This window comes from Elephas maximus, chromosome 20 (assembly GCF_024166365.1).
Source record: "Elephas maximus indicus isolate mEleMax1 chromosome 20, mEleMax1 primary haplotype, whole genome shotgun sequence".
In the NCBI taxonomy this organism is placed as follows: Eukaryota; Metazoa; Chordata; class Mammalia; order Proboscidea; family Elephantidae; genus Elephas; species Elephas maximus.
The window spans coordinates 52021955-52042425 of NC_064838.1; the positions used below are offsets into that span (position 1 = coordinate 52021955).

The following is a 20471-nucleotide window of genomic DNA, read 5'->3' on the forward strand; positions in this document are numbered from 1 at the left end:
GTTGTATCAAATGTCAAAGAGAATATAAAACTCATGAGAAAACTTCCTGGGACTGACCAGGAATCTGATAACTAGTAACAACCTGACAGTGAGAGCTACACCAGTGTTACCATGGCATGGCTTTGTCGTAACTGAAGGAAATGAGAAAAATTCCCATTTTAAAATAAGCCTGGTTAAATGGACCAAACAAACCAGTGTTAACAAAATAATTAAAAGAAGGGAAGGTAAAAAAAAGGCGATACCATTTACCCCAACAGAAGGTACCACCTACCCCAACAGGAGTGGGGAGTCCAATAAGGCACATATCTTCCTTGTTCTCTAGACATGCTTTCTTACTCCCTAAAATACTAACAAGTTCATTGGCATTAGCACCAGCCTTCATGTGACCAGGTGCCGTTTATCTTGATGCCCACTGGAACCGAGGGAGAAGCAGTGCATTAAAAAGCTTGACCCCAGGGTTGATAAAACTCCAAGTACTAAGGCTTGCTTTATGTCTAAGAAACCACATCAGGTCATCATGTGGTAATATCGTTTTCAACGCTAAATCAGATTTAGCAAATGAGAAGGCAAGGTAGGGTGCGCTAGAGGCAAAGCAGGCATAGGAACTGAGACTATCCAATAGGGAATAGGGAGAATAGATAAAATCTTTAACAAGTGGACACTTCAGGGAAAATTTGGTGTGAGATTCATAACGATAATCTTGAACCATGAAGAATGGGTTAAAATATGTTTGGAGTATTCTATTATGAAAACTGGAAGAATATAATCCATTTTAGAAAATGTTCCATAAAATTTATTTACATAAACAAAAATGCTGAAATTTTAACGGGTAAGCATCAGTCATCTGAAATATTCAATTACTAGAAGGCACTTCGCCTCCTTTCCCCTTCTCTAAGGAGGGAGGACTGAAGAGTATGCCCTTGAACTTGACATGATGCCTGACACACGACATGTGCTCAAGAACTTGTTGTGACTGTGACTACTCATCTTCTGCCATCTGGAATGGCAGCCTCACAGGGAGAACTAGGAAGGCTTTAATTTAAGAACCATTTCATGAAACTGCACTCTTTCACAGTTTAAATGAAAAGGGATGAAGCGCAGTGCCATGTATTTTATCAAAGACCAACAAAACCTAAGGGTGGTCTAAAAAGGAATGTGGCCAATCTCCAGTTTCCATTTGCCAAATTAAACCAGAAATGTTCTACTATAGATACTTCTTTTGCCTTTTGTTGTGTAGGAACAAACAAACTAGGGACACTTCGGGGGGTGGGGGTGGGGGTGGGGTACCTAACAAAAGCTTGAGTTCCTGGGTGAATTAGTAGTAGGACCAAATGCTACAAGCTGAGGGAGAGAGAGAGATGCTCACAGACACTATTCTCTACACAAAAACTCTAAGCATTTCTATTAAGTAAAGGTGGTAGGGGTGGAGGGGACACTAGACTGCAGAGGCAGAGGTGCAAAGCAAATGGAACATATACAGGTGGCACTTTAGAAGAGCCACTCTGCTGTGTGGCAAACCGCCCACTGGGTTCAAGGCATTAAGCTCCTATGTTAATAGGCTCTACCACTAACTGCTGCCAGTTATGCTGAGAAAAGATTTCATGTCACTTGTATATACAATTACATAAATTCTAAGAAGCTAGAACCTGGACAAATTAATCACTCTGACCCCCTTCCTACTACTTCCCCAACCCTGCTGGCTTTCAGAGGCTGATTCCCTCCCCACTTCACAAACTATAAATTCTAGCCAAAAACCAAAAGCTAACCAACTGACCCAAATAATTATCCTCAGCTCTAATGTAAACGTCATACATGCCCTATTAATTTTTCGTGAACATAAAAAACATTAACTAGAAGGACCACTGCTCATAGTTCTGCTCTTACCAAAAACCTACTGCCACTGAGTCAATTTAGACTCACAGTGACCCTACAGGACAGAGCAGAACTGCCCCATTAGGTTTCCAAGGCTATAATCTTTACAGAAGCGGACTGCCACATTTTTCTCAAATGAGTGGCTGGCAGGTTCAAACTGCTGACCTTTCGGTTAACAGCAGTGCACTTAACCATTGCACTACCAGGGCTCCTTCTGCTCTTAGATCTGTGGCAAATCAGAGACTAAAGCCAGTCTTCAACCAAAACTCTACAGACTACCTCATCTGCTCTCATCTAAAGGATTCCCTTTACCTGAACTCTAGAACATGGTAGACCAGACTTACCTTTTACAACTAGCTTTTCCTGAACCAGTGACATTAAGGTAACTGTTAAATAGTGAATTTAATTCATTATTGTTCTTTATTTTACTCTGTAACACAGTTGATTTAACTTTATATTTGAACTTCAAAGCAACGGCACAAAAGGGCCAATCATGAGAAATGATTACCTTCAGCTGCCAGGACTCTCACAAACTGCTAAAGAGAGTATAAATTGGCAGGATCATTTTGGAAAAATTTTGGCAGCATCCATTAACGTGAAAATAGACATGTCTTGTGGACCATTCCTAGGTACATATCCAATTCTACTCCTAGAGGCACACTCAACAGAAATGTAAGCAGATGTCTACCAAAAGACGTGCACATGCATATTCACGGTAGTACTAACACTTCATAATTAAAACCTAAAAACCAATCAGCTTCCATCCACAGAGTATGGACTAATAAACTGTGGTAGGGCCATACAACGGAGCACTGTACAACAAAGAAAAAACCAATCTCTAACCACTCACAACAGTAAGGGTGCATCTCCCATACACAGTGTTGAATGAAAGAAGCCAGACTCACAAAAATCACCGATTCCTTGTAGACAACATTCAAAACCAGTCACAACTAGCCTACAGTGTTAGACATGGAGATAGTCATCACCCGGGGGAGGGAGGGAATTAGGAAGGATATGATGGGGGCTCCTGGGTGCTGGTTACACAGGTATATTTTCTTAAGATTCACCAGGCTAACTGCTTATGATTTGTACGTTTTTTTCATATGGACATTATTATACTTCAATAAAAAAATACCAAAGAGAATATCTTGTCACAGATTAAAAAAAACATTCTCACCAATTGGATCTTTTCCTTTACAAATTCACTTTAGGAAAACCTATTTCTGTGAGAAACCAAAAAGACAGATAACCTATTTCTCTTCTAAAGACTATTTTATGAACTTAAGTTTACTGGCACAGCCTCACTAAGGAAACAGCTATGTCCGAGTTGGCATTGTGGCATCAGCCTCACTTTGCAATCGGATGGAGCTCGGTGTCTCCACCAAGCAGCTAGGCTAGGAGGCCTTGCCCTGCATCAGGTCTTCACCTGTAAAGTAAGGATAATGAGACGTAAATGAAGCAAAGTGGGTGAAGAGTCTGGCACACAAACACCTGTAACTTTGGGAAGAAGGCAGAGCATCTCTCTGCCCATCTTTTACAACAAGTTAAACAGATGTTAGTGCTCCTCAGAAGTTCTCTTTGAATGATTATGCTTTAACATCATCACAAACCAAACACAAGTAGCCACAGTGAACTTCTCCTTCAACATATCCCAATAGCATCAGGAATTGAATCTTAAAATAACTGTTTCTGAGAAATTACTTTGTGATCGGCACCTGTGAAACATTTCTATCTTTCGAAAGCATAACTTTGGAGACAATCAGACTCCATATAGAGAATTTAAGATCCTTTCAACTGGATAGAAAGGACTGAGGAATAAAGTGTCCTGTGTCCTGAGCATGGCATATTTCTAAGACTATATCCAAAACATCACTTAGATCAGGTGGCAAATCTGATGACGGTACTAAGTCCCACAACTACAAGTTTATAGTTGTGTGTGTGTGAGAAAATGAATATGCCCTAATCAAAGTCAACCTAGCCCAGTTTTTGGGCAAAGCCAATAAAAACCATTACCTAAAACATGTTTTAGGCTGTGAATAAAAGATTTATGTTGATTATACAAGTTTTAGATTATCGTTTTATATTCAATCATGGCTTCCTTAGGCAAACATGCCCAGTTATTTCCATGAGGAGATCTTCATAGAAAATGTGTCCGTTGAGGAAATTAGGTCAACTGAGGTCAGGCTCCCAAAGGTCTCTTTATAGTTAGCTTAGCTTTATGTGCTTCGGCCAGAGCACCTGTATTCCACATCAAGGAGCACTAGCTTAGACTTTGCTTAGGTACTCGGTACATTAACCAACTGTTATGATTACTAAATCATAAAAATTTTATAGGATAAGAACAACATAATTGGGCAGTTAGCACACACCTCTATATACTGCCCTAGAAGAAGAGAAGGACTGTAACAACAAGTTGGAATTAAAGGTATACTTTAGGTGTTGATGATGTTGGTAGTGAAGTCTGAAAGGATTATAAGTTTAACTTTCAAGCTGGTTAAGATGTAGTGAACAGGAGCTAACTTGAGAGACTCCTATCAGCTAAAGATGGGACACGCTGAGCACCAAAAATGTCCATAATAAATTGAAACACATCAAATATGCAAAAACATATAAATTTACAGCACTAACATAAACATAAAAAACACGCAACCACTACAACAACAACAAAAAAAAGGGAAAAACCCTCATTGATCACTTTTGGATACTGGAAGGTAACAACCATTTTTCAGATAACAGATAAATAAAGGTAAAGAAGCAGGCACTTATCCAGCCTTTTCTGTATGGACTGATTTTCAGGATAAATGATTACTGCAGGAAAGTTTTTTTTTTTTTTAAATAAAAGAATTACTGCCAATAAATGTGAAAGAGGTAATAAATTTAAAAAATCATCATCCTGCAACCCTAATGAAATAACTATCCAGGCAACAATTACCCACAGCAGCTAAAATCATCAGGCGAAGTCTGACGGGAAATTCTGTAATGGACAGATCAGCATCACAACACTGGAACAAATGAGCAACCTTAGTATCACAAGAAGGGACAAGTGACATTACAGAGAAGAATGCTGGTCAACAAAAGTTAACCAGAACCTGATGAAATATCCAGAGCAATCCTCTATTTTATGGAAAGTGGGGTGCAGGGAGCTGGAGAGAAAGATATGTGGAATGACATAATCCATCTGGAATACACAATCAGGCACAGCCAGTGTGGAGGCTTCTAGTGTCTTCAACACACAAACAGTATTTAAAAAAAAGGATGGTGAACTGTTGTGACACATTAGAAGAGATTTAAGGGACATATCAACAAATGTAATGTGTGGATTTCATTTCAATACTGACTCAAACCAACCAAGCATTCAAAGATATTTAACTGATACCAGAAGTTATAGTTAATTTTGTTGGGTATAATGATAAACCCACTGCCGTTAAGTTGACTCCAATTCCTAGCTACCCTATAGGACGGGGTAGAACTACCCCCCAGGGTTTCCAAGGAGCAGCTGGTGTTGTCGAACTGCTGACCTTTTGGTTAGCAGCCAACCTGTTGTTAAAGAATAAGATTTGCATCTGTTAAGAAAACATTTTGAAGTTTATCCCCTTCCCCAAAGTGAGGAGTAACAGATAAAATAAGATTGGCAAAAACGTCAATAATTTTGAAGGTGGGCAATAGGTACACGGGGGATTATCATACTATTCTCTTTACTATTGTCTATGGTTGTAGATTTCCATAATGAAAAGTTAAAAGGTGATGGCTACTGAAGCTGGGTCATGAGGGTTCACTGTAGTATAACCAAAAGGTTGGCAGTTCGAATCCACCAGGCGTTCCTTGGAAACCCTATGGGGCAGTTATCCTCTGTCCTGTATGGTCGCTATGAGTCGGAATTGGCCTGATGGCAATGAGTTTGGTTTTTTCTGTTACGTCTTCGAAAACGTCGATAAGAAGTTAATATAAAGTGTGCTGCATACAAACATGAATTTTAAGGAACTCTGGGATATATTTGGGAGCCCTGGTGGTGTACTGGTTAGGAGCTCAAGGGCCAACCAAAAGGTCGGCCACTTCTTAGAAACCCTATGGGGCAGTTCTACTCTCTCCTATAGGATAGCTGAGTCGGAATTGACTTGACAGAAGTGGACTTGGTTTTTTGGGGGGGGATATATCGCCCATTTGGACACTGACTGATACAAGCAAAGGGCACGTGCAAAGAGAACATAGCAGGCTTTATGTGGTGATGGCTAACACCAGCTCTCACTTGCCTACAGACTTCCTAGATGAAAGCTGACATTTTGAACAGTCCATCAGAAAACATCCTCTGATGCTCTGTGCCCCAGGGACAATCACAAGCCTTCTCCACAAGCAGACGCTTCCTCTCACCTGGCTGGGGTGGATGAGGCGGCGGCATCTGGTGGTGCATCAGAGGGTAGGGAGGTGGCTGCTGATGAGGCATCATGCCGGGGTGCCCTGCTGCTCCAAGTGGGGCCAGGCCAGGTCCTCCTGAATGCTGGTGTGCCTGCTGAGGGTTTTGCCCATGCTGCTGCTGTTCCATTTGCTGTCTGGCTCGTAATTCTGCGTATTTAAGCTGTTCCATGTGGAAGTTCTGGCGTTCCGTAAGCAACTGCTGCCTCTGTTGTTCTAGCTATACGAAAAGGGCAAAAAAGAAAAGTGACACTAGGATAGATTCTCAGAATTGGGTGATACACAGGATCTATCTGATGCCTGGGTTCCCTCGGAACCATCCCGGATAAATGGCCACCCTGCCTCCTGCGATACTCTACCATGAAAAGAGAGGCATTATTTTTTGGGTAGCATATTTCCATTTGGACAAAGTATCACGGTCAAGGTCTTCTCTGTGTAGAATCTAAGATCTGCCTGTCTTTGTAGCCTTTACTCAGTGGGGCTTTTACCCTCTAGATCCACTCAGGACACATGTAATCCCCTCCCTGGTTGGTAGTTCTGCAGAAATTTAAGAATAGTTTCCATGATCCCCTTAGTCTTCTCTTCCCCAAGCTAAGCGAGCATCTCTCGTTGCATTTCAAGTGCCCCCAGCCTTCTCAGGTCCTCTCTTCAGAAAGCTGTACTTTCTGGTTATTGTGTCTTTCAGAACACGACATCACAGTTAAATCCTCTCGATGCGCTGGTGCCCCTTGGCTGCACAGACAGACGTTTCTCTGTGTGGAACTTTGGCAGTGCCACTGTAAATCCCGGCTTTCCAGGATGCAAAGTCATACCGGGCGACACGTGCACAGAACATTTTAGACGCCTGAATAAAAATTTCCAGGAGCCCTGGTGATGCAGTGGTTAAATGCTTGGTTGCTAACTGAAAGGTCAATGGTTCAAACCCACTAGCTGCTCCACAGGAGAAAGCTGTGACAATTTCTGTAAAGATTTACAGCTTTGGAAACCCTATGGGGCAGTTCTACTCTGTCCTATAGGGTCACTACAAGCTGGAATTTGATTCGACAACAATGGATCTGGTTTTGGTTTTTTGGAAATAAAAATGTGCATAAATCTTGATTTGAAAAATATAAGCATTTCAATATTAAAGATTATCTTTCTGGGACTCAAGTTAAGAGAGAGAAATGAGTTATCATATGTGCCAAGAAATTAAAAACCATATGCCTGGTGGCAGGAGCCCCTGGGTGGCACAGATGGTTAAGTGCTCCACTACTAGCCGAAAGGTGGGTGGTTCGGACCCACCCAGAGGTGTCTTGGAAGACAGGCCTGGTGATCTGCTTCTGAAAAGTCACAGCCTTGAAAACCCTATGGAGTAGTTCTACTCCGCACACAAGGGGTCACCCTGAGTTTGGAATTGACTTAACAGCAATGAAAAAAACTGACAATTTCTGAGAATGGAGCCCACCCTAAATGCTGCCAAAATTAAAAACTTGAACCTGAAGGAAAACAAAAACCCAGATCTCTGTAAGTAAATAGTATAAAGAGCCTAAAGAGGGTTAGGAAACCCTAGTGGCGTAGTGGTTAAATGCTACAGCTGCTAACCAAAAGGTCGGTAGTTTGAATCTACCAGGCAGTCCTTGGAAACTCTGTGGGGCAGTTCTACTCTGTCCTATAGGGTCGCTGTGAGTCGGAACCAACTCAACGGCAACAGGTTTGGCTTTGGGTTTTGAGGAGGGTTCCGCCCCCCCGCCCCCCCCCCACCCCCCCGTGTATGTTCCATATTGAGATCTGAGTCACCAGAGTTTCCCAGAGCCGCACTGCCCAGGACAGCAGCTAGTCTGAAATGAGATGTGCTATAAGTGTAAAATACACACTGGATTTTGAAGACTTCATATAAAAAAAGAACACTTCAAGTTTTTAAAATAATGTTTATATGTGAAATATTTTTTATATAGAGTTAAAGAAAACATTACAATATCACCTGTTTCGTTTAATGTTTTTAATTGTAGTTAGTAGAAATTTTTTAATTATATATATGGCTCACATTATATATAGGACGACACAATTCTAAGGCATTTAATAGCTTAGGGAAATTTAACATTCTAGGTTTGGGAGCAGCCAGCTCTGTAGATGAATACTATATACTTCACTGGACCACTGGTGGTGCAGTGGTTAAGAGCTCTCTTGCTAAACAAAAGGTAGGCAGTTTGAATCCACCAGCTGCTCCTTGGAAATCAAATGGGGCAATTCTACTCGGTCTTATAGGGTTGCTATGAGGAACCGACTTGATGGCAATAGGTTTGGCTTTTGGTATCATTAGCAAGGAGCCCTGGTAGGGCAGCGGTTAGGTGTTTGGCTGCTAAGTTAAAGGTCAGTGACTGAGGACTGACGCTCCATGGAAGAAAAGATGTGGCTGAAGATTAAAAAAAACAGCCTTGGAAATCCTATGGGACAGTTCTACTCTGCCCTATAGAGTGGCTATGAGTTGGAATTCAACAATGGGTTACATTAGCAGGAACTTGTTGGAATATGCATGTGAATTAGCCTAGGAATTGAGGCTCTTGGCAGAGTGCTGCCTGGGGAGAAGTCCCTGTGGGATCAAGTGAAAAGCCTCACTTGTTATCAAAGGTAGCAACCAGGGAATTTCCATGGAAGAATGTAGTGTGGGAAGGCAGGCCATAGACAGAATGAAGAGAAAAGGCACCAGTAGGTAATGAGGAAGATAAAAGGGGAGTTAGATGCTAAAATCTATGTCCTACATGTTGGTCAGGTGACTCAGAGAAAGTCTCCTTAGAGAGAAAGTACAGCACTGAAGGTCTTTCTAAAACAGGGAACTGAACTCAAAAAAACCAAACCCACTGCCGTTGAGTCGATTCCAACTCATTGCGACCCTATAGGACAGAGTAGAACTGCCCTGTAGAGTTTCCAAGGAGCGCCTGGTGGATTCGAACGGCTGACCTCTTGGTTAACAGCTGTAGCGCTTAACCACTATGCCACCAGGGTTTCAACAGGGAACAGAAGGCCCCCAAATCTACAAAGTAACAAGAAATGGGCCAGGGTACAAAAACAAAGCGGTTCCCCAGAACAATGGGGGAGAGTATCAGAAAAAAAAACCCCACAAACTTCTTTAATGTTGTCTTACAGAAGCAGCTGGATAAAATCAACCACAGGGACACGCGCAGAACATCCACCTTTGACCGCTGTGTGACCTTCCATGAGAGGCAGTGAGGGGCAGCAGCAGCAGCTGGGAATCGAACTTGGGGAGAGAGACACTGTGCAGGTGCGACACCCCATAATAACAATGGCTACAAATCCCAGAGGCCTCTTGGACAGGAGCCATTTTAGAAAGCTGCTGCACCCGCACTATAGTTAACATATCCCCACCTGTGTCTATGAACAAACATGAATCTCTTCCTGCCCAAGAACTTTTATAAACCCAGGCCCATCTTTTGTTCTGTGAGACGGGAGTAAATGTTGCTCTAGGCCCTCTTCGTCTCCACTTGTGAGCCATAAAGCTTTGCTCGTGTGGAAAATTCTGCGTGCCTTACCTGTTCATACTTGACCAGTGAGAGGCAAGAACATTATTCCGGTAACATTTCGAAATGAACTGCTTTGTGACAAGCTGAGGGTTATCAGGAGGAAGTGAGACAGGGTTCTATCATAGTCCTAACAGACCTGTGTGGGTTCTGTATTTTCTAGGGAGGGTGATCTGAAGAGGTTAAAGCCTGGCCTGGTCAGCTTCTCCTTGATGAGAAGGGAACTGCAAGATATAAATGGCTAGAGAATCCTCTCGAAGTCCAGCTCCACAAGATGATCATCCAGTGAGATAATATTTAAGAGGCAGACTGATAATATGAGATCTAAAGATTCTGATTACAGGCCCTCAGTTTTGCTTCCTTCTAATCATTCTTTTAAGGAGCACTGGTAGTGTAGTGGTTAAACGTTAGGCTGCTAAACGAAAGGTTGGTGGTTCGAACCCACCAGCCACTCCTTGGGAGAAAAATGTGGCAGTTTGCTTCCATAAAGATAATAGCTTTGGAAACTCTATGGGGCAGTTTTACTGGCTATAGGGTCACTCTGAATTGGAATCGACTCAGTGGCAATGTTTTTTTTTTTTTGGTTTAATCACTCTTTTAGAAAATTTAAGAATTTGTGATAATTTGCTGAGGCTAGTAGACCTATGAGGCTGCCAAAAGGGACCTCCTACCTATGTGCTTGCTGAGCCACTACTGGTCTGGACAGCTTGGCTGACGTCTGCAGTTATACAATAAATGACAAAATTTAGGTCAAGATTTTCTTTATAAAGAAAAGCTCAACTGTTACCAGAGAAATTTTCTGTCTCTGAAGGGAAATTTTGGGCTTTACATTTCCTAGCTTAGTATTGGTTTTGTTTTTAAACTGAATTAACCCTTCTTTTGGAGCTGACCTTTGCATCAAGGTATTAACCTTGGAAAGAAAAAGAATTTATTGTTAAGAGAACGGGAGAACCAGCTGGGAAGAAAAAGTTGCTCAATTTTCCTTGTCTACAGCATGAACTAACCTCAACTGTCCTATTTATGCCTGAGCTTCATCTGTCAATTTCAAAAAGATAATTAAAAGAAATACAAAGGATAAATGATTAAAAAAACACACACACACACACACACACCTGAAGGAGAGCCCACTTTAAGCCTGAAGCTCCCATGTGGGATGAGCAGGTCCTGTGAGGTGAGAGCGACACTCAGAAGGCAAGCTGCTACGACAGGGAAAGTCTCTGTTCCAGGACAGATGTGCAGGGCTTATAGCCCTGTCCTGGACTCATGATGCAAAAAAAGTATCTGTCTTGTTCTGGACATCTTATTTTTACTGAATACAGTTAAGGAAGGCATTCACTTTTTGTGGCAGTCAGAAAGAATGTCAACTGGGAGTTTCTGGGGGGAATACGGCAGTACTGAACAAATTTTAAATGCACTTAACCACTGACGCAGTGATTCTACCTCTGGAAATCTGTCCTAGAAAAATGTCTGTGTGTACATAAGGACAGTCACTGAAGCATTATTTTGGATGTACAGTTTTGTCTGAAATACGCTCAGCAGTGGAAAAAAGCAAATTGTAACAATGTATAACAAGAGTCCCAATTATATAAAAAACATGTTTATATACACCTTGGAACTGTTCTGGAAGACACCAAACTATTAACAGAGATCCTCAGGAATGAAACTGATGAGGGAAAGACTTAGGAATTTATTATTTTCTTTATTATCCTAACTTTTTATATCACACATATAATTATTTTTATGATGGAAAAATAAAACACTGCAAACTGCCTAAGTTATGTGGCCAACAGACATCTTGTTTTCCTTTCTCCCTTCTCCATTTCCTAGGACTATGGATATAGTCCCAACAGCTAGAAGGCACAGTGTAAATTACTGGTGTAAATAGGGTGTTACCAAATATGTTAACTTTCTTTCGAGGCTCCAACCTGGCTGTAGGGAACCCAATTCATACAAGGCTTTCGTCCTGCTCTGAAGCCACAGCCCTGTCGCATTCAAATCCTGCCTTCCTCTCCCTTCACTGCTACACTGTGTGTGGACAAAGCAGCTGTATCTAAGCAGAACCTGAACACAACAGAGCACTCTTCTACACCAAAACACCCAACGCAGACACAGCTGCAAGTGCAGCTGAAGTTCACACGAAGCTTTTCTCCCAACTTCCATTTGCACGAAGAAGGGAGGAGGGGTGGGAAAGAGTGAAAGACGGGGGGATGGACACAGAAATCCACGTACACTGCCAAGGACTGAAACATCAGCTAAGACTTGAGCCTCTGACTATGACTACTTCGCCTCAAAACTGAAGAAAATGATCACATCTTCCTTCTTTAAGTGTTTGTTGTCAGTGACCAGACATTTTTTTAAGAAAAAGCAAACCCCAAAAAGGAGATATATCTGTTCCTTCTTATACCTGTGGAGCAGCGGATGGGGAGACGAAGGCAGGGGTGGAATGCAGGTAAGGTCGAGTGTGTGAGAGACAGAGAGAGACTGACTGCAGGCTCCTGAACTCTCATGTGTTTCTCTTCCTCTGTCTAGAATTGGACCACTTTTATAAATCAGATCAATCCCCCCTTCTTCAGGAAGCTTTCTTTGATCATCTCAGCTAACCATGGCTTCCTCCTCTGAACTTCAAAGTCGCTTCCTTATAATATTTGAAAATTATAAGTGACCTCATAGTATTTGTTCTCTTCATGTGTCAATGCGTCATCTATCCCGTAACCTCCTTAAGGTCAGGGCACCAGTTTCTCAGTTTTCAATTTCCTAAAATGTCTCTCTTTTCTAAAGGTATACAATTTCTATACCTAGTCAAATGAACTGCAGAGGCTTCAGGCGCTATAAACGGAATTAGTTCAAAGATCTCTTCTCAAGGGTTAAAAAAAATATCTGAATGGAAATGCCTTAAGCAGGGGAGCCCAGGCACTCCAGTTCTCCACAGTTGGTTCTAGTCCCCAGCACAGTCTATGTCTGAAGCCTACCCTCCTGCCTGGCACTGAGAGCTGCTAGGTCTGGCAGACCCACTAAGTCATGGACCCATCACCTGAACTGGAGTGAATACTTTTTGTCATGCCTACTCCCTGACACACTCTGCAACTTCCTTAAATTGCTTTCTAATTAATAGAGAGGGCTGGAACAATAGCTAATGAACTTTAATTAAAGCTGAATTCATAACTCTGTAATCAGAGATTTTAAAATGTTATGTCTTTATTCTTTATTACTAAATAAGACTCAAGAAAACACCTGGTTTTAAGTCATTAGAGAAAAAAAAGAACATTAATATCCAATTCTAAAAAGCTAAGGAAAGATTTCTGAAATCTACTGCTATATACCGAACTCAAAATCAAACCCATTGATGTCGAGTTGAGTCCAATTCATAGCAACCCTATAGGGCAGAGTAGAAGGCTGTGATCTTTACAGAAGCAGAATGCCACATCTTTCTTCCATGGAGTGGCTGGTGCGTTCGAACTGTCAACCTTTTGGTTAGCAGCCAAGCTCTTAACCACTGCACCACCAGGGCTTCAGGCTGCTATATAAGCAACACTAAATGTTTAACTCAAAAAATGTATTCTAAAGCTACTGCGTACTGGGTAAAGATGAGCAAGACTGCTCACTAAAGTGAATCGAGGCAGTGTGGTAGGCAGAAGAGTGCTAGACGGCAAGTTGGGAGGCTATCTATGGTCCTAGCTGACCTGCTCACTTCCCAGAGTCTCAGCTTTCTTGATTCATAATAGATGGATAGTGATAGAACACTCTAAAAGTTTCTGGGTTAAAATGAAATAAAGAATGGCTTATTTCTGTATGAAGTATTACATAAACAGAGAGACCTGGCTCTGGCACTTAGGAACTCCATGATCTGAGGTATGTAACTTACCTGCTCCCAGCTCCAATCACCTCATTTAAGAAGGGCTAACAATGGAATGTCTGCACATTACCATCCGGCATCACTGCTAGACAGATTCTTGTCCACGGAGAAGCAAAGTAATCAGTATTTTCTCGCTTATGGCTCCCTCATCAGTTTTTGGGAAATTAAATGAGAAAACCCATACAAAGTGCTTTAGCACAATAAATGTTCATAAAGCCAACGATAGTTCATAAATATTGGCTTATAGGTATTAAGAATTTAAATACATTACTGGTATAGATATATGGAGGTATATAAACATTATGTGTTAGGCACTGTGCTGGGCACATGCTATTTTTCTCTCATTTAATCCTCAATGCAGCCCTGTGAGGAAATCATTGGTGGGGAAACAGTCATGGCTTTGCCTGCTCACAGGGAAGGACAGAATGCTAGCACTGGGGTGGTGTCACGTCTCAGGTGTGCAAGAAGTGAGCAGATGACATTTTAAAGGATTCTTTGGTTGTAGTGACAGTCAACCTCCAAGCTGCGCTCCAACAATCTTGTTTTCTAGAATTTACCCCTGCTCCCACTGAACCGGGGTTGGTCTGTGTGATCAACAGAGTAAGGCAGAAGTGATGACACATGACTTACAAGTTTAGGTAATGCAAGAGCTTCCATCTTGGGGTGCTCTCTCATGTTCTTGCTCTTTTGACATCACTAACTACAGAGGCAGCCGTTTCATGAGCAATCCTATGGAGAGGCCCAGGTGACAAGGAACTGAAGCCTCTAGGCAACAGCCATGTGAGTGAGCTTGGAAGTAGATCTTCTAGCCCCAGTGGACCCTTGAAAAGGTGAGAACCTCATGAAAGACCTTGAGGCAGAACCACCCAGCTAAGTTGAAAGCAGAGTGGGGAAATGGGGCCTTCCTTCCTGGTTGACAAGCAGGAGGCACAACGGGCAAAAAGAACAATGCCACGAGGGAAGTTTGCACATGGCCTGACATGGTTTGGAGCTATGGATGATGAAGATTTGACTGGGGTGGCTAGCAGCTCCTGGGGCAGGAGAGCCATCAGGGTGAGAGATGCTATAGGGACAGGAGTTCACCGACTGAACATGGGGAGTGGAGTACGTAAGAGATACAGTGAGTGAGAAGACTCCTCATCAGGGAATGCAAGGGTAGGTAGAAGGTGAGTAGGAGGGTTACTGAGGCACAGAGCAGCCTTTCCCTCCTCATGGGGCTGGAATGCCCGTGAAAGCAGCTGAACTGATCTTGAGACAAAATGAAAAGGGTCTATAGTGATGTTTCCAGACAACTCATCATAGGGATTTATCAGGGTGCTTGCCTGGACTGTCCACTAAGTAACAGTTTAACAAATGCAAACAGATCCTTAGAATGATCACTCTTCTGGAAAGACTTAATATTAAGGATCTACCATTTAGAGCAAAGAACCAGTAACTCTTATTCAGATTAAAAAGCTCAAAATATGATATCAGAGGGGAAAATCCCTGAATAAATACTCAGACCTAGCCCCTGTTTAAGAAGTCACTGGTTCCTTTGGTAATCAACTAATTAAAAAAAAAAAAAAACTCCCAAAGAGTTTTTTTCCTATTTCTCCTAACATTCTCTTGAGATAACCCAGTGTTCTCCCACTTCCAGGTTTTTCTTACTTTTTGCTGCTCACTGCCTTATCTTTTGCCTTTTTCTTAACTCCCTCAGTCCTGTTTGGTCTATGTTGTTATGTCAAAAGTTTCTGCCCCAGAGAATGTTGCCGAGGAGCTCAGGATAAGCCTGGTTCCACTCACCCTTCAACATACAGGAGAGGGAAAGGAAGGGTGAGAAAGCCCAAGGACTGGACCTGAGGAGGGATTAAGAGCGATCATACAAAGTGAGGCTCCTAGCTCAAGATGAGATTTACAACTACTGTCTGGAATTTATATGGTAGAAGAAACAAAATCAAGAAAATCCCCAAACTAGATACTAGATCAACATATGGATTCTACTTTATTGGTAAGAAGTAGGCAATGAAATAAGTCTTAGGTGTTACTTTTATACAGGGGAGAATTTGATGCACCATGTATGTGGAAACCCAAGAGGTATAAGAAGCTGAGGTTTAAATAATTAGTTTCAGAAAACGAATAGTCTTTTTATCATCACTAGTTGATACTCTTTTTGAAAGGGCAAAGTAAATACAGAAAAAAAAGGACAGAAAAGAACTAAAGAGACCAACAGAGTAGGCTACCACTCATTTTTAACTACTGTGTATCTTAGGAAAGACAGTCAGCGTTTTATTGCCAAAAAGCCACGATGAACTTTCCCTTACTTACAGCCTCCTTCTCTCTGTCCATGATCGTTTCCAGCTCTTCAAAATGCCTAAGTTTGATCTCTAGTTTCTTCATTTGTGTCTCAACCAGGAGGGCTACCAGGGACTTGATCTTTCTCTCTTCCACAGCAGCCAGATGCTAAGGGCAAAATCATTCAAATTATTTAGGTAAACATTTGTTTAAAAAAACAGTAACAAAATGCAAAAAGGTAATATTCAGAGTGGGGATTATGTAATTAAGAATGGTGCCCTAGAAGCTCCCTTTGTGTGTTTCTGCCATATATTTATTTCAACTTAAAATGACAACCGTCACTGAATTTCTGGAACTTACAGAAATAAAATCCCTTCAAACGACTTAAAAAAAAAAAAAAAATCTCTTCTTATGGTAAACTACTCCCTTCAGAGAGCCCATCAAAGATGGAAAGCCGAACCAGGGCCCTGATGGACATCCCCTTTCTCCTTTTATCCCTCCCCCCTGCTAATCTTTGGGATTCCTTGATCTTCACAGCCTGGAAACAAGAGCCCTGGCCTCTGACCTGCTGACCGTGGGTTTGGCAGCCCCTGTGGCTACATGCATCAGGAGAATCCTGACCCATGGACTTGGGACTTCCAGCCTCTACAACTGTGTGAGCCATTTCCTTGATATAAATCTCTATGTATACATTTCTGTGCTTTACTGGTTTTGCTTCTGTAAGAAATCCAGCCTAAGACATCTAGTTTCTGGTTTATTCCAATGATAGTTCTGGATCATCCCTTCCCTCTAAACCTAAATGCCCAGATAGAAGGGATCGAGAGCACCCAGCCAGTGGTACTCCTGCTCGTACCCAGACAGCACTCCTTGTTAATAGGTGCAACGAAAAAATGGATATGCTTCTGAAGAGTTCTTCAAATGGCAGGGATGGAGAGGAGCCAGAAAGCATGCTATCCCATCTGTTTAGGAGCTAGATCTAGAACCTCTAATTACCACTCCATATCAGAGTGTGACAATTAAAATGTATCAAGGAAAACTCTTAATAACAAAGCTTCTTATAGACACAGAAGAACAAAAAGATAATAAGAGAGAACTTGGATGGGCTAGATAAGTTATACTAATTACAGTAATTTAAGTGAATTCTTTACCCCATAATTACTATGTAGCACAAAAATGATTATGTGCGCTGTGAAATGTATCACATCTAGCTGAAAGTGGCATTTATTGTCACACTCAATAGTTTATGTGTGTCAAGTCATACAGCACCAGCATCTGATCCCTTTCAGAAATCAGACGGCAACGTGGGTGTTTTGGGAATGAAGATATAACTTCTCAGTTATCAGAAATAAGAGTAAATGATAACGAGTGAGTGAAAATTCAACGACCTGGAAAGAAAACGTCGTTTGGACACTCTTCAAAACTTTGTATGGCGTATCTAAGGGGTAAGTCAACTGATCCCAAAAAGCAGTTTCTCTGCAGTGAAGGAGTCAAACTGCTGCAGCAAGGTGGCCAGCAGTGCACTCCATGCGTACTTTTGGGCCCAAAGTTGCAAATATTAACAACCACGAATCAGGGGAAAATATCATGAAGTATTCGTGCGACTTTTCAAGGTGGTCTATGATTTTAGTTACTTCTCGGCCAAAATACAATGAAGCACAGCACAGCAGTATAAAGACAGGAAATGCTGAGAAGGAAGAGTGAGAGGCTCTGTGAGAGGGGAGTGGTCCAAAAAGGCCAGCTGTAGAGAAGAGAGTAGGTTCTGTGTGGCAGACCTGTAAGAGCAGTTCAGGAGAAATGACACTGGAGGACTAACAAGGGTCCTGATTGCCACAAAAAAAAAAAAATCCTGAATTCCCAATTAAAGAGTTTGGAATTTTAACCTGAGAGAGATAAGGAGGCTACTAAAGAAAAGGACACAATATTTACACTTTTAAATATTCCTGTTCATACTGCATGATTCCATGTATATGAAGTCATAAATAGAAGAAATTAATCCACGATGTTAGGAGACAAGCTAGTTATTCCTTGGGAGAAAGCACAACAACTAGAAGGGAATACGAGAAGTTTCTGGGGAGCTGGATATGTTGTTTCTTGATGTGGGTGCTGTTTACATAGCTGAGTTCAATTTCTGAAAAATTAACTGAGCTATATAGGCTTATACATTCACTTATTAAAATGTAAGTTGTACTTCAATAAAAAAATTAAACAAAAAAGATTACTTTGGCTGCAGGGTAGAGAATGGGATGGAGAGACAGAATATAACAGAGGCTGACCTAAGGGAGTAGCAATGAGGCTGGACAGTAGCAGATGAAGTAAAGCGCCATGAAGATTTAGTAGGTGAACAGCTACGGAAAATGAAAGAATGAGAGACGAAGAGGACTGGAGGGTGGAGACTGGAAGACAGGGCAGATGGCGGTGCAATGCCCTAAGGAAGGGCACACAGGAGTGAAGACCTTGTGGCCTCTAGCTCCTCACTTATAAAATGAGAGAAGATGCCTAAGACAACCTTAAGGTCTCTAAGATCCCTGATGGTAGCATGAATAAGGAAGGAAGAACTTGGGTAGCACAGGCGCTAGGAGATGCCCAAATGATCCAACCTGAGAGAAGACAGAGAGGCTCAAAAGGATCAGACAAACGAGAAGTGAGAGTTCAACTGGCGTCTGCAGCAGATCTTACACCTCAGCGAAAGAGCACCTCAGAAATACCTAGAGGTGGGAGTTGGTAGGGGAGACAGGAAACCTGAAACTGAGCTAAACAACTACAGAGATCAGCTGGTATCTTTGAGACTGGCACATATGAATATGCAAAATCTCAAGCTACTGTAATAATAATAATAATCAGTTGGGTTATCTGTCTGGGAGTTACTATATGCACTGATCCTACCAAGGCGGCCTGTAAACACCTACCCTAGCTCTCACCCCTGCAACTTCTGTACCTATGTCAGATGGGTGAACACTCAAAATAGTGGTCTTACTATTATAAGATCTTGAGAAATAGTATAAACTGAGAAGAACACATACTTTTGTGGTTACGAAGGGGGGAGGGAGGGAGAGTGGGAGAGGGTTTTTTACTATTAGTAGATAAAAACTGCTTTAGGTGAAGGGAAGGACAATACTCAATACATGGAAGGTTAGCTCAACTGGACTGGACCAAAAGCAAAGAAGTTTCCGGGATAAACTGAATGCTTCAAAGGTCAGTGGAGCAATGGCGGGGGTTTGGGGACCAGGGTTTAAGGGGACTTCTAAGTCAATTGGCAAAATAATTCTATTATGAAAACATTCTGCATCCCACTTTGAAATGAGGCGTCTGGGGTCTTAAATGCTAACAAGCGGCTAACTAAGATGCATCAATTGGTCTCAACCCACCTGGAGCAAAGGAGAATGAAGAACACCAAGGTCACACGATAACTATGAGCCCAAGAGATAGAAAGGGCCACATGAACCAGAGACCTACATCATCCTGAGACAAGAAGAACTAGTTGGTGCCCGGCCACAATCGATGACTGCCCTGACAGGGAGCACAACAGAGAACCTCTGAGGGAGCAGGAGATCAGTGGGATGCAGACCCCAAATTCTCATAAAAAGACAAGACTTAATGGTCTGACTGAGACTAGAGGAATCCCTGCGGTCATGGTCCCCGAACCTTCTGTTGGCACAGGACAGGAACCATTCCCGAAGACAACTCATCAGACATGAAAGGGACTGGACAGTGGGTAGGAGAGAGATGCTGATGAAGAGTGAGCTAATTATATCAGGTGGACTCTTGAGACTGTGTTGGCATCTCCTGTCTAGAGTGGGGATGGGAGGATAGACAGAGTTGGAAGCTGGCAAAACTGTCACGAAATGAGAGACTGGAAGGGCTGACTCATTAGGGGGAGAGCAAGTGGGAGTATGGAGTAAGGTGTATATAAACTTATATGTGACAGTCTGACTTGATTTGTAAACGTTCACTTGAAGCTCAATAAAAGTTAAAAAAAAAATAGTGGTCTTGTGGTTTGCGCTGGGCCACGCATGGAGAAGTAGTTCATAGCTGATGATGGTCTGGGGGAGTTAAAGAACAAAAAGAGCATCTGTATCAGCTGATCAAGAACAGATGTTCTAGTGACACCAACTCAAGACAAAAGGAGTAGGACAGTTCTAATAACCACTGCTTCTTGAAATGTGGTGACCTACGATGGCAGAAAACCACTTCTGAGGGTAAGATGGAAAAGGGGTGAAAAGGCTTTTTGAAAAGTTCACGTATTCACGTTTGAAATGCTTTAAAAGGCTGATATAACGCAAAGCGGAGAAAATAACATTATCTTGTCTTCTTAAATATGCTGTGCAGCCAATACTATGTTATAAATAGAGAAAACCACCCACAAGAAAGCTGGCAAATTCAAGAAGAAAGAGAGCTATTTTAGGTTCCCTCTCTCTCTCTCTGCCTTCAGTCTCTAAGAGCAGGGTGAAGTATTTTTACAAGGCAACAGATTTTTGTCTTAAAAATCATAAATATTTCAATCTGGTAGAAATTATTGGAATAATAGTCCAAGATAAGCTTTGCATGCAAAT

The 20471-nt window shown here is 41.9% G+C and overlaps 1 protein-coding gene across 2 annotated transcripts in view; it reads right to left on the reverse strand.

The window, feature by feature from the left end:
* Positions 1 to 20471, reverse strand: part of SMARCC1 (SWI/SNF related, matrix associated, actin dependent regulator of chromatin subfamily c member 1) — a 172249-nt gene that overhangs the window by 15289 nt on the left and 136489 nt on the right. For both annotated transcript variants that reach the window (XM_049863561.1, XM_049863560.1), the window contains exons 25-26: positions 15955 to 16089; positions 6241 to 6502 (exon numbers count right to left, since the gene is read on the reverse strand). In XM_049863561.1, the coding sequence (XP_049719518.1) occupies positions 6241 to 6502; positions 15955 to 16089 (397 nt within the window). The remainder of the gene's footprint in view (positions 1 to 6240; positions 6503 to 15954; positions 16090 to 20471) is intronic.